Below are 11,742 nucleotides of genomic sequence, written 5' to 3'. Positions count from 1 at the left end.
ATATGCTAGTTACTTTCTAAGAGTTGTACAGTTTGCATCAATATTATGTGGAAAGAAAGGTGAATTTTAAGAAATGTACACATTAAACTATTTTCAGTTTAAATTATTGCACACGATACAAACAAAGAACAAACATGCAGCAACAAACAAACATATGTTATTTCAAAGGTAAAAACTAACAAATTTTAATTAGGTTTAATAATATAACTGGAAGCCTATTACTATTTTATGAATTTCAAGGTAGTTGTTATAAAATGCAATGAAAATGTATGATAAATTTGAATCTTCGCTAATCTATGCGCAACAACCAATTTATAATGCAGTAGCTAATTTCGAGAAAACAAAAAGATTTCAGAATGTATCTGTAATGTTTTAGAATATTAGCCATAAGTCAAATTTTATGTCAAATGTATTTTGGAATAGTTTTTCCATTGCTTTATGGTATGGTTCCAGTTAATCAATTGGCTTTATTATCTTTCTCCGTGATTTTATAAATAGAGTGACTTTTCTTTTTATATTATATATATATATATATATATATATATATAATATAGACTTGTGATATTCCTTTCGTGAGGTACCATTCAAGACGGTGACATCATTTTGACGTTCTTTTTATTTATTTTTTAATTTGGATTATTAAAAATACCTACAGAGTGTTAAGAAGATGTAAATTAACTTTTCGGGGAAATTGAAATTGAAAACAATGATATACCTTTATTTTTAGGACAATAAACAAATCCTTGTATTAAGTGAATAATTATGCATCAAATAACTACAACAGTTATTGATAAGTATAAGAAGATAAAATCTGATGTTTTGGACTTACACTTTATCAGGCATGAATTAATCCCGTTTAAATTAGAATAAGGCATCGTTATTTCATCCGTATATGATTTAGTTGTCATTTCGTTCCACTTAAAGTACATAGAATTAGGGGGGAAACATTAATAAACAAGAAAAATAGTTAAATAAGTCTATTAGAAATACTATAATGTAATATTTGAAAATCAAGCTAATTTTTTGTATACTTAAATGTAAATCAGATTTTTTTTTGGTTAAAATTGTTGAAGATTTTGATGGAGTCATGCATTGTTAATTATTTATTTGTCCGCAAATATGTGCATTATTTTTAGGAAAATATACGCAAAACATTAACTAATTACGTCTATTAGAGCTTCTTGTTTTCGGATTAATTACATAATTGATATTTTTTTATGATAGTCTGTGCTTAATTTAAAATTTAAAAAAAACGAAGAGAGTGAGAAGAATTTATTACACGATAAAAATAAAAGAATAAAACTTGTTAGTTACACATATCCATCATCGTAACCAGAAGTGCAAACCAGAGGGCGCGCTTTCATACTTCTTGTTGTCGGCTCGCAGAGAATTTACTTCCAAAACTCGCGAAACTACTGAATGCTCCGGACGTTTCCACGGACAGAGTTTCGCAGCATCGCAAAACCACGTGGGCAAACGATTTTTAAAATTTTCAGAAGTCGTGAAATGAAAGCTAAATTAAAAAGTACGCTTACAAAAACAGAAATCAAAATCTGGAAGAGTTGTTAAACGAAAGAAAATTGTAGAACTTTTTCAAAATGAAAATGACAGCAGCGATGTGTCATCGAAAAAATAATCCAGTTAAATCTACATTCGAAGTAAGTTTTAATTACTTGATTCTGCTTATTGTTTAGAATTTTCGTTAAATAAAATTTGCTACCTATTCTTATTTTTCAAGCCAACATAATGCAAGTGAGAAAAAAAAAATGAAATCTAAAATAAATGAAAAGTTTTCAAAATTTAGATTCTATTTTAAATACACGGAATTCCCTTTCTTACAATTTTTTTAAACAATCTATTACAAATAAATAAAATAATCATCATTATATTGAATTTTTCACCCGAACTTCTGAGATAATTTTTATCTGTCAAATTGTTGACAAAGGAATAAAGAGTATCGCAGCAATAATGAAATACTTAGTAAGACTTAAATAAAATAGGAAAAAGCTTCTAATCAATTTCATTTGATCTTAAATTTAGAAAACTTAAAATATTTTGACTTCTTTAATGAATTTAATGACATTCTTTTTTTTAAAATAATAAAAATATCAGGTAGCGTATCTAAGAAAATAAAAATAAAACTATTAGGTACGAAATATGTTACACTGTCATATAAGGACTGAAGTTTTTACTTATGTTAACTTACAATTCAATTAGTTTAATAGTTTGTAAATAATAATAGTTCTGCAATACCTTAGAAAAATTTGCTATGTAAAGTTGAGAGAAACTTTGGGACGTAGAAATTTGTAGGAAATTCAAAAATCATTGACAAAGTCTTGCAATCTTTTGATGTAAATTGTCTATTTCATAAAACGTTATGTAATCAATTTTATAAAGAATTACATCAATACTCCTTTCTTATACTCCTCAATCAAAAAATATTATTAAGCTTAATCATATTAGCTAATAAGGAAATATAAAACTTTAATTCATTACTATTTCATAATTTTTTTATATTATAAACTATTCAAACTTAAAATTGTGAATTAAAGATTGCTTAGAATATCCAATGCTAAAAAATTTTGCAGTTTGCTTTATTAATTGCCGCCCTTTAGAATATTTTAAAAATACTGCAATTGTTTATTATTTTATTGGATTTATGCTTATTTAAAAATATAATAATTTTCTGATAGCTAAATAGCAATTTCTTTTATGGGCAGTTAAATGATAGAAAGATCTCGAAGGATGAGATATCTTTTAATTGTTTAATATATTTAAAGATAATAACGCTAATACGTTGGCAAACATCTATAAACTGCTCCATTCTACAGAGTGAAAAGAGTTAGATACATGAAATATAATAAGTAATTATTTTTTGACCAGTAAAAACACGTTTAAGAAAAGCGTTTCGTAATTTTAATCCTATTTTTCATTAATAATTAATCAAATTCTGACATTTTTAATTTCATATCTTGAGAATGTATTATTGCACAAAAACCATTCTTAGACGAATTTGATATTCAAAAAATGTTTTTAAGTAATATCAATTTTATTTTGTATTATTTTTACCTAATTTTTTAAATTTTTCCATAATTTTAATTATACTTTATAACCATACTAGTCATAGTTTTAGTTACTTAATCCATATTTACTCGCAATGTTAAATTATTAAATACATTTTTATAGCATGTTATCGTTGCTGTATAATTAAGAGTAAATTTAAAATAATAAAATAAAGGTAGACGAATTAACTTCTAACTAAAGGTTCGAATCGCTTTTGTTTTTCTTCTTATTGATACCTCTATATATTCCTTTATAATTATAAATATAGAATCAAATTATACAAAATAAAGATTTCTATTCTGCCTTAACCTTTATATACATTATTTATAGAAAAAAATTTGTCCTTTTGTTTTGTTTCTAGTGCTATGTTTTTAGCCTTAATTTATGACGAAACATTTTTTTGCTTTAAGAATAAAGCAAAAAAAAAAAAAAGTAAAAATGCTAGAATTTAGAAGATCATATTCAATTTGAGTTAAAATGAACGTAATAAGCGGCTTCCTTGCAATTTTATATTTTTTAAAGCATTTTATGCCTAATGAAAAAAAAAAAAAGAGGGAGATAAAAGAGATAAGGATTGATAATGTTTGCCGAATTATGCTTGAACCAAGAAGAATATTTTTAAAATTATAAAAAATGCAATCATATTTAGAATTATGTAGAATTTTATATTAGTATTTAAATGTCTTCTTGTGTATTATATGAAATAAAAAAGTTGAAGATATGACTAAAAGAGATATGAAATAAAAGAAACGGGTTTAGTTTTTTAAATTCTGAGACAATATGGGGAGTAGAATTAAATTATAAGTAACGTCTAGGACAAGTTGACAAGTCATAATAAGCAGTGAATATCCTTATTACACCTTTTTACGCATTTTCCTCATAATTCATCGGTTTTTTTTATTTTTCTGGTTTTAATATTCATTCAAGATATGATAATAAGATTGTAGTTAATTCGTTGTAGAATTATCATAATCGAATTTGTTATAAAGATCTTCCCTCTTCATAAAGTATTAATATGCATTTGATATTATATTACCAATAATTAACATTTTTTTCTGTTTTTGCAAATTTTTTGAAGTTTTTAGCTTTTCAATGAATTGTAGACAATAATTTCAAGGCCGGTTAGAGAATATTTGGAGTTCTGAGTGAAATTACTGTGATGACCCTGAATAATTAATTCAATTGTCTTTAACCCTTCTTTTTTATAGCTTTATTACATCTTAAGCATGTTTCATAGTTTATTATGATAAATGTATTTTTAAATATATTTTTTAAATTTAGATAATTTTAGTAACTTTTAATTTATATATTAGAGAGATTCAATTTATCAAGTATAGATCCATAAGGAATTAGTAAATCAGCAGGGGTATTTTACTTTCATCTTCGAGCTTACTTTTATTATAATTTAAATTATAAGGTGCAAACGCAAAGATGTATTAAGTATGGGGATTTTGAATTCAGCTTCATAAAGAGAATAGAGCATGCTTTCAGGCATCTTAAGGCTTTACGATTTGGTCTAAATCTTATATAAAGTTGCAATTCTGGAGAAAAAGCACATAAGTTAAATTTCCTTCATCAAGCTTACAGCGTTTTTAGACATTGTGTTAATTTTTTTACGCTGATTTCCAGAGAGATAGGCCTCTCATAATGAAATAGTTAACAACGACCAGCATTTTAAGCAACGACCAATTTAAAACCAACAACTTAACGAACAATTTGACAATGATCAACAATTTAACAATGACTAACAATTTAACAAACTGTTTGACAACGGCCAGCAATTTAACAAACTAATTGACAACGACCAACAGTTTAACAAACAATTTGACAATGACCAACAGTTTAACAAACAATTTGCCAACAGCCAGCAATTTAAAAAACTAATTGACAACGACTAACAACTTAACAAAGGATTTGACAATTTTTGTATTTTTCGAGCTTATTCTATTCTTACTTTCGATAACTATATCCAGAAACATTTCAATGAACAGAAAGACAAATACAATTCTTAGATAGTTTTTTTGGATTTAAGTTGTCAAAAACATTAAAATTAAACAAAATATAAACAATTATGATACTTAGTATCCTTAAACGAAAAAATAAACACTTTTCATATAATTAAATATCTGAAAGAAGTTTTAAGAAGTTTTCTAATTCCGACAGCATTAGTCGAAACAATTTAGCATAATAGTGGCCGGAATCCCATAAAATAAAAATGTTTTATCATTGTTAGAACATTTAATGCATGATGCGCTTATTACTTAACTACTAAAAAATTCTTTCCCCAAACTCCAAATATCACATTTCGGTCGTCTCTAAGGACCCATCCTTCTCATTCGAGAGCTCTAGCTACTTATCTTCTTCGCTACAATAGAAACGAAAACTATTACTTTGGCCGTTAAAATAAGAGTCGGTGGTAGAAGAAAAAGTTTTCTGGAGTTTCGATTAAGTTCTATTGTCTGAAAGCGCTAGGACAAATCGATAATTGCAAAAGTTGATGCTTAAATATAAAAACTGCAGAACGAGTTACACATATATAATTACATTATCTCTATTTTACGGTTTTACACAAAAGTTTTATGGAATATGCAGCTGAATCCTGGTTATCTGAATACATGAATTCACCTAAAACTCTATACATGAATGGAATTATATTCTCCTCCAATAAATGCTAAAATTATATAAATATTTTATAAATAAAAATAACTCTTCATTGAAAGGATTTGTCCAATTGGAAAAAAGGTGGTTTAATCGCAAAGCAACGAAAGCACATAGATAAATATTATTTATCCAGTAATCTTCAATTAGATAATAAATGCAAATTGTTCCCAGGGTATGTCATTATTTTTTTGGCGACTTCATAATATTTCGAGCTAAACAAGCAGGAATAAACTTCCCGAAATTTTCTAGTATATTCTGTAATAAATACTATTAACCTCAAACTGTTGGCGAAGAATGGTTCCGAAAGAGATTCTTATGGTGATTTGGCGATTTCTTTTGGTGGAATGCAAATAATACATATGCAAACACGCCAAATGTGAAGTTTGAATGCCTTTTTCTACCGATCGATTTAAAACAAAATTTGATACAGAATTAAAACTGTATTTACAAATGTATTTTCAAAATTTCATACAATTAAGTTATTATGTTTTCGAGTTATCGCATTTACGTGCTTGTGAAATAACAGGTCTCTCGAAGGTCAACATCTTAATAGATTTGGTTTTAAATTTAATAATAATATATATTTTAGATGTTAAATCTGTGTACTAAATTTCATGCGCCTATCTCTTTCTTAGTATTCTGATAGACTGTTCCACTCTGATTGGATTTTAAAAGTTGAAAGAAATCTACTAGTTATTCTTAAATCCACATACCAAATATCAATCCCACCGGGAGGTGCCTCAGACATGACAATGAGAAGCTTCCTGTATGGTGGTTGCTTCTCACCACCCGGGTGGGTACTAAAACACTGTATGGTCTCCTACCCCACAACCGATGAGGGGTACCTCCCATGGTAGAGATGTGCCGAGGCCGGTGACGGATATTAGGATTCAACCTCAGTTCCCGGCAGTACTGTTGCGGATGTCTGGTCAATCTACATTTAAGTCATTGTGTTTTTGAGTTTACATATTTCTAAAAAGGCAGACTGATTAACGTTCACCCCCTTGTTGGTGATAGCTCAAGATTTGAAAGATGAGTGCCATATAGGTATTAAATCTGTGTACCAAATATTATCCATCTAGCTCTCATCGTTTTGTAATTATTGTTTTAACTTATATTTGAACAACTGGACGAAAAGGTTTCCTCTGAATAGATTTTGCTCAAAATTTGATAAAAATCTAGAGATTTGGTGTAAAGACAATTAACCAACTTTCAGGGTTTAGTTCAAAACGTTTTTGAGTTATCTTTATCACAGATAGATATACATTTTTCGAAAATATGTCTTTCGAAATCAAGAAGGTTTACATTTTGAATTTTACTGTTTTTTGTAAATCGATACTTCTTCCATTTTTTACTGAGTTAGGTTCCCAGAAAATATATGTTTTACACGTTCGTCAAATTTTTTTAGTCCTTCTATAAGCAAATAGTTTACTTCTAAACCAGAGCTTTTTTATGCAGTCAGCACACTCTATTGCTTTACATATTTAAATATGAGATTGATTTCACTAAAAATGACATAAAACCTAAATTTCTTTGGAGATAACGATAGAAAACGGACAATGTTTAATTGTAGCTTTGAGAATACGAATTACTTTGAAATATTATATGCAATATTTATTTATTTTAAAAATGCATCACAAAACAACACTTTCCAATCAACGCAGACATTCAAATATTATTCTATTTTTTTTCTTTGTAATTATATTTCTGAAGCACTATAACAAGAAACTCTGTAACATTTTTTTCTGCGTGTGTGTTCCTTTATAAAGGCGTCGTTTTCAAATCCATTCGACCTTTCAGTAGCCGTAATGGTTACAGGCGAGGGGATTATGAGAAGATTTTCTATAGAAAGGATGTGTTTAATTATATGGGTGGGGTAGGAAAAGAGAATTTATAGAATTCTGGCTAATTCGACTTTTTTTGTTATCTGGCCTGCCCTTTCACCACATTCGGCGGTGTGTGTGAGGGTGTATAATAAAAGTAAGGAAGTCCTAAATTTCACCAAAAGAAATAATTCCGAATGATCAATAACATTTCATGTCGTAGTACAATTTTAACGGACATACTGGATAAATTAATTAATTGTCTGGAGTCACATATTTAACATAACTAACTACATTTGGAATAAAGTTGATATTTGAATATTGATTTGTGGCTACTTGAATTGGGTTTTATCCTTAGTAGCTATCTATACTTATAATAAAGCTGTATGTGTGTGCTTATAATAAATGTGTATGTACGTGTGTGTGTGTCTGTTGGCGTTCTACAAGCCAGACCATTTGAGCTACAGCTACCAAATTTTGCACGTGTACCTTTGAAGTCGGCAATGTGTACCTCGGAGTGTTTTTTAAAAGAAATTAATTAAAATTAAGCGAAATTTTGGCGTTTTTTGAGATAACTTCCTAAAATATTATTGTACAAAAATAAATATTATATCAAGTTAAAATTCAAAAAATTATCTTTTTAATTATACCAATGCTTTAACCTATAAATTAAGTTCTATTTTTAAATTAATTTTATAAAAAAATATTTTAACCATTTTTTCAACAATTTACATCGCGCAAAATAAAAATAAAATTTAACCTGCACGAGCACCTTACCCGTACATGTGAAATATTAGTCTTTAGCTTTTATCAACGAATTTTCATCACATTGACAAAAGCTCAAATTAAAAAATAAGTTAACTATTACTGCAAACTTAGAAAATTGTAATTTTCAGCACATGTCTGTGTGAAATAATTAAATAAGAAATATAATATTTTCTAAAAAAAGTAAAGACCAGATAAAGTTTTCTATGAAACGTGTTATATATATATATATATATATATATATATGTTAAAATGGTTTAACTAATGAAAATAATGATATGTTATGTAACTCGAGTCAATAAATATTCTAATAAATACGAATGTTTAGCTTTTATCTAATTCTACTACCCTGTGAATCATATTTAAGAAAATATTCTTGAGACGCTAATATTTTAAATAAAAAGAGTTGCACTCCAATCAACTAAATCAGGCATTAAAATTGACTAGTTTTTGAAAATTTGAATATCACTATTCAATAAAAATGGGCAATTTTAGAAACTTCATCGACCGTCTCAAAGATGATACTCCAATCAGCGCCCAAGGTTTCTCAAGACTGACTGGACTAAGATTATGAAAATGTTAATTGTTCTAAACAATTATATTCAAAACTTCATAAATCTAGCATATTTATAGGCAAAGATAGAAACGTTCATTTATCTATTTAAAGTTAAATAAAGAATATTTCGCAAAAATCAAAAATATTTTGCAGAATATGATTCCTTAGGACTAAACTGCTGTATAAAATTTATACTTCATAATTTTTTGAAGTATATTTATAGACCGAAAAAAAATAAAATATTGTTATTCACGTCATTGAAATCCTTTTGAAAGCAAAAGTACAACTGAATTTTACGATGAGTCTGAAAAATTTTGCTGAAATTATTCTTATTAAATTATTCTTTAATACACATAGGACTTAAATGTTGTCTGATTCTGTTTTCAGAACTCATATATTTTTTAAAAATCCTGGGTTTCAGTAAAAAATATTTTTATATTAATTGCTATTTAATCATTTCCACTTTAAGTTTGAAATTACGGAAGCTGGCAGAAACTTAGAGAGATACATAATACTTTTGTCTGAAGGTCTTTATAATAGTCATATAGTGAATTATATGATTATCAAATCTTGAAGCCTAAAAATATCTTGAGGGAGAAGCTATTAAAAGACAAGTTACGTAAAATATTTAATTGAAAATTTTAACGAGCATTAGGATTGGATTGGCGAAATGGCTGGTCGCCAAAGGCGGCTAGTGTGTAATATAATCGAATCTTTGAAGTTTATCACCAACATAACATTCTTTCTGCTTCTCCGATTAATTATTTTATTTTCGCCTTCGGCGTATTCTTCTTATATTCTTGATACCATTGAACCTGAAAACTTCAATTCTGGAGTCGCCATAGAAATTATACAATTCATGCATCTCTACTTATTATTTATTCTCTATTGAACGCTTCTGAATTGCTAGTTTCGTCTATCATGTAAATTTGATCAATAAATTACTGTTTTGATAGATACATCGAGATATATGTACACATGTAGAGATACAGTACAGTCAAAATATTTATTATCCCTAATTTATTGGCGCTTACAATCGTGCATAGTCGTACTATAAAAAATAACATTAATAATCACACAGAAAATCGAATAGATTGTTTATTTGCAATTTAAATCGGAATAATATATATCTCTTATAAATATGTAAGAGATTAGATTTAATGCTAGCTTTCCCAATGCTGATGATTTTTCGTACTTGTCGATACTTAGCATTTCAAGATAAAAACTTGTATATGCAAGTGGATATATTAAGTGGTAAGAATTGCATTGTTATTACTTTATCGGTTCTAAGCATTACATAAAGAGCATCATCATTACTGGGAAGTTTTTATAAAGTGAAGAATTATTACTGCTTCATTATTGATATAATGAAGCAGTAATATAATCTTTACTAATTTCTATCACTACTAATAATAAAAATGAATGTTTTTGTGTGTGTTGGTATATAGATCGGATCGCTTTTCTGACTAATTGCTACATTCGTCAAATATAAGAGGATTAAGAGGACGGAAATATGCACCACGAGGTGACAGTTTTGATATATTTAATAAATTTTAATTAATTAAAAATTAAACTGAATTTTGGCGTTTTTCTAGTATTATTTCGAAAATATCTTTGTACAAAAAAAGATTTTACTTCGTTTCAAAATTTTAAAAAATGTCCTTTCAATGATATAAATTTAACCCTAGAATGCATGGCTTTTTATTTTTTTAGAAAAAATATGCACGTATTTTAAATAGTTGCCTATAATTTAAAATAATTATTTAAAAATATTTTAATTTTTTTCTCTTTCGTGAAATTAAAAAAAAAATTAAAATGTGTCAAGCGGCTACATTATGAATTATACAATATCCCAGTGGCATTACACATTATAATATGTTTACAATAAAAATAAAAGTCCCTTTTAACCAATATAGTTTTTACAGTGCAAAATACTTATATATTGATATAATTATTCGTACATCATGGTACTTTCCCGAGTCTCCTGTTTAAATCTAATCCTAATACCGCTATTTCTATATATCGGTCTTTTCAAGAAATTTTTATCAAACAGCTTATATCAAAGGATTTACAAATACTCTTGTTACTTTATGTAACATCAAGTGAAGCTTATAAGTGTAAATAAAAACGTATGGTCAAATGGCTACACAGTGCACTGTAGGGATAATAATCCTCTAAAAAGTCTTTTGAATTTTGGCAATTTTTAAAAGTACCTTTTTTTCCCGTTTCTAACAATAGATTAGATTGTTATTATGAAATTCAAAACACTTTTATTATTTCATCAATTAATTTATTACATGATTTTCTTCTATTGTCGAAAGCTAAATGAGAAAAGATGTTGTTTAGTATTTGTAAATTTACAGAATAAATAAAAAAAGCGGAATTACAATACCGCGAAAATTAGCATGCAGATGTATAGCACATTTAAGATTTAATAGCACTATGATGTCATAGGACTTTTCTCCATTAGAAAAATTTATGTACCTAATGAACAGAACATAGAAAAGACAATTAAGTAACATAGTTTTAATGTTGAATAATTTGTCGGAATCATGGACATGAAGCTGTATCTATATGATTTAACTGAAATTAAATATAATCAACATCCCAAGTGAATCAACTTGTCTCCAAATGTAGCTAGTTTATGAATAAATTTATAACTAACTTGCAACAGAGTGATTCCAATGGTATATGATATTTCTTTTTTATTATTTACTGAACACCAATAAGAAACATGTTCTGTATGTAATGATAAACATCTCAAATAAAATAAAAGTCCTGCTGATATTGAAAATTTAATAGATTTTAAATTTAGTATTCCCATTTAATCAAAGAATTTATTTATTACAAAAACAAATTTGATAAAACTGATTT

The 11,742-nt window shown here is 27.3% G+C and overlaps 1 protein-coding gene across 2 annotated transcripts in view; it reads left to right on the top strand.

Moving 5' to 3' along the window:
- Nucleotides 1-1,421: 1,421 nt before the first annotated feature.
- Nucleotides 1,422-11,742, top strand: part of LOC129966013 (protein O-mannosyl-transferase Tmtc3-like) — a 189,117-nt gene continuing 178,796 nt past the window's right edge. For both annotated transcript variants that reach the window (XM_056080356.1, XM_056080347.1), the window contains exon 1: nucleotides 1,422-1,658. In XM_056080356.1, the coding sequence (XP_055936331.1) occupies nucleotides 1,599-1,658 (60 nt within the window). In that variant the 5' untranslated portion in view covers nucleotides 1,422-1,598. The remainder of the gene's footprint in view (nucleotides 1,659-11,742) is intronic.

This window comes from Argiope bruennichi, chromosome 1, assembly GCF_947563725.1.
Source record: "Argiope bruennichi chromosome 1, qqArgBrue1.1, whole genome shotgun sequence".
Taxonomy (NCBI): Eukaryota; Metazoa; Arthropoda; class Arachnida; order Araneae; family Araneidae; genus Argiope; species Argiope bruennichi.
This window is presented reverse-complemented; position numbering and strand designations above follow the sequence as displayed.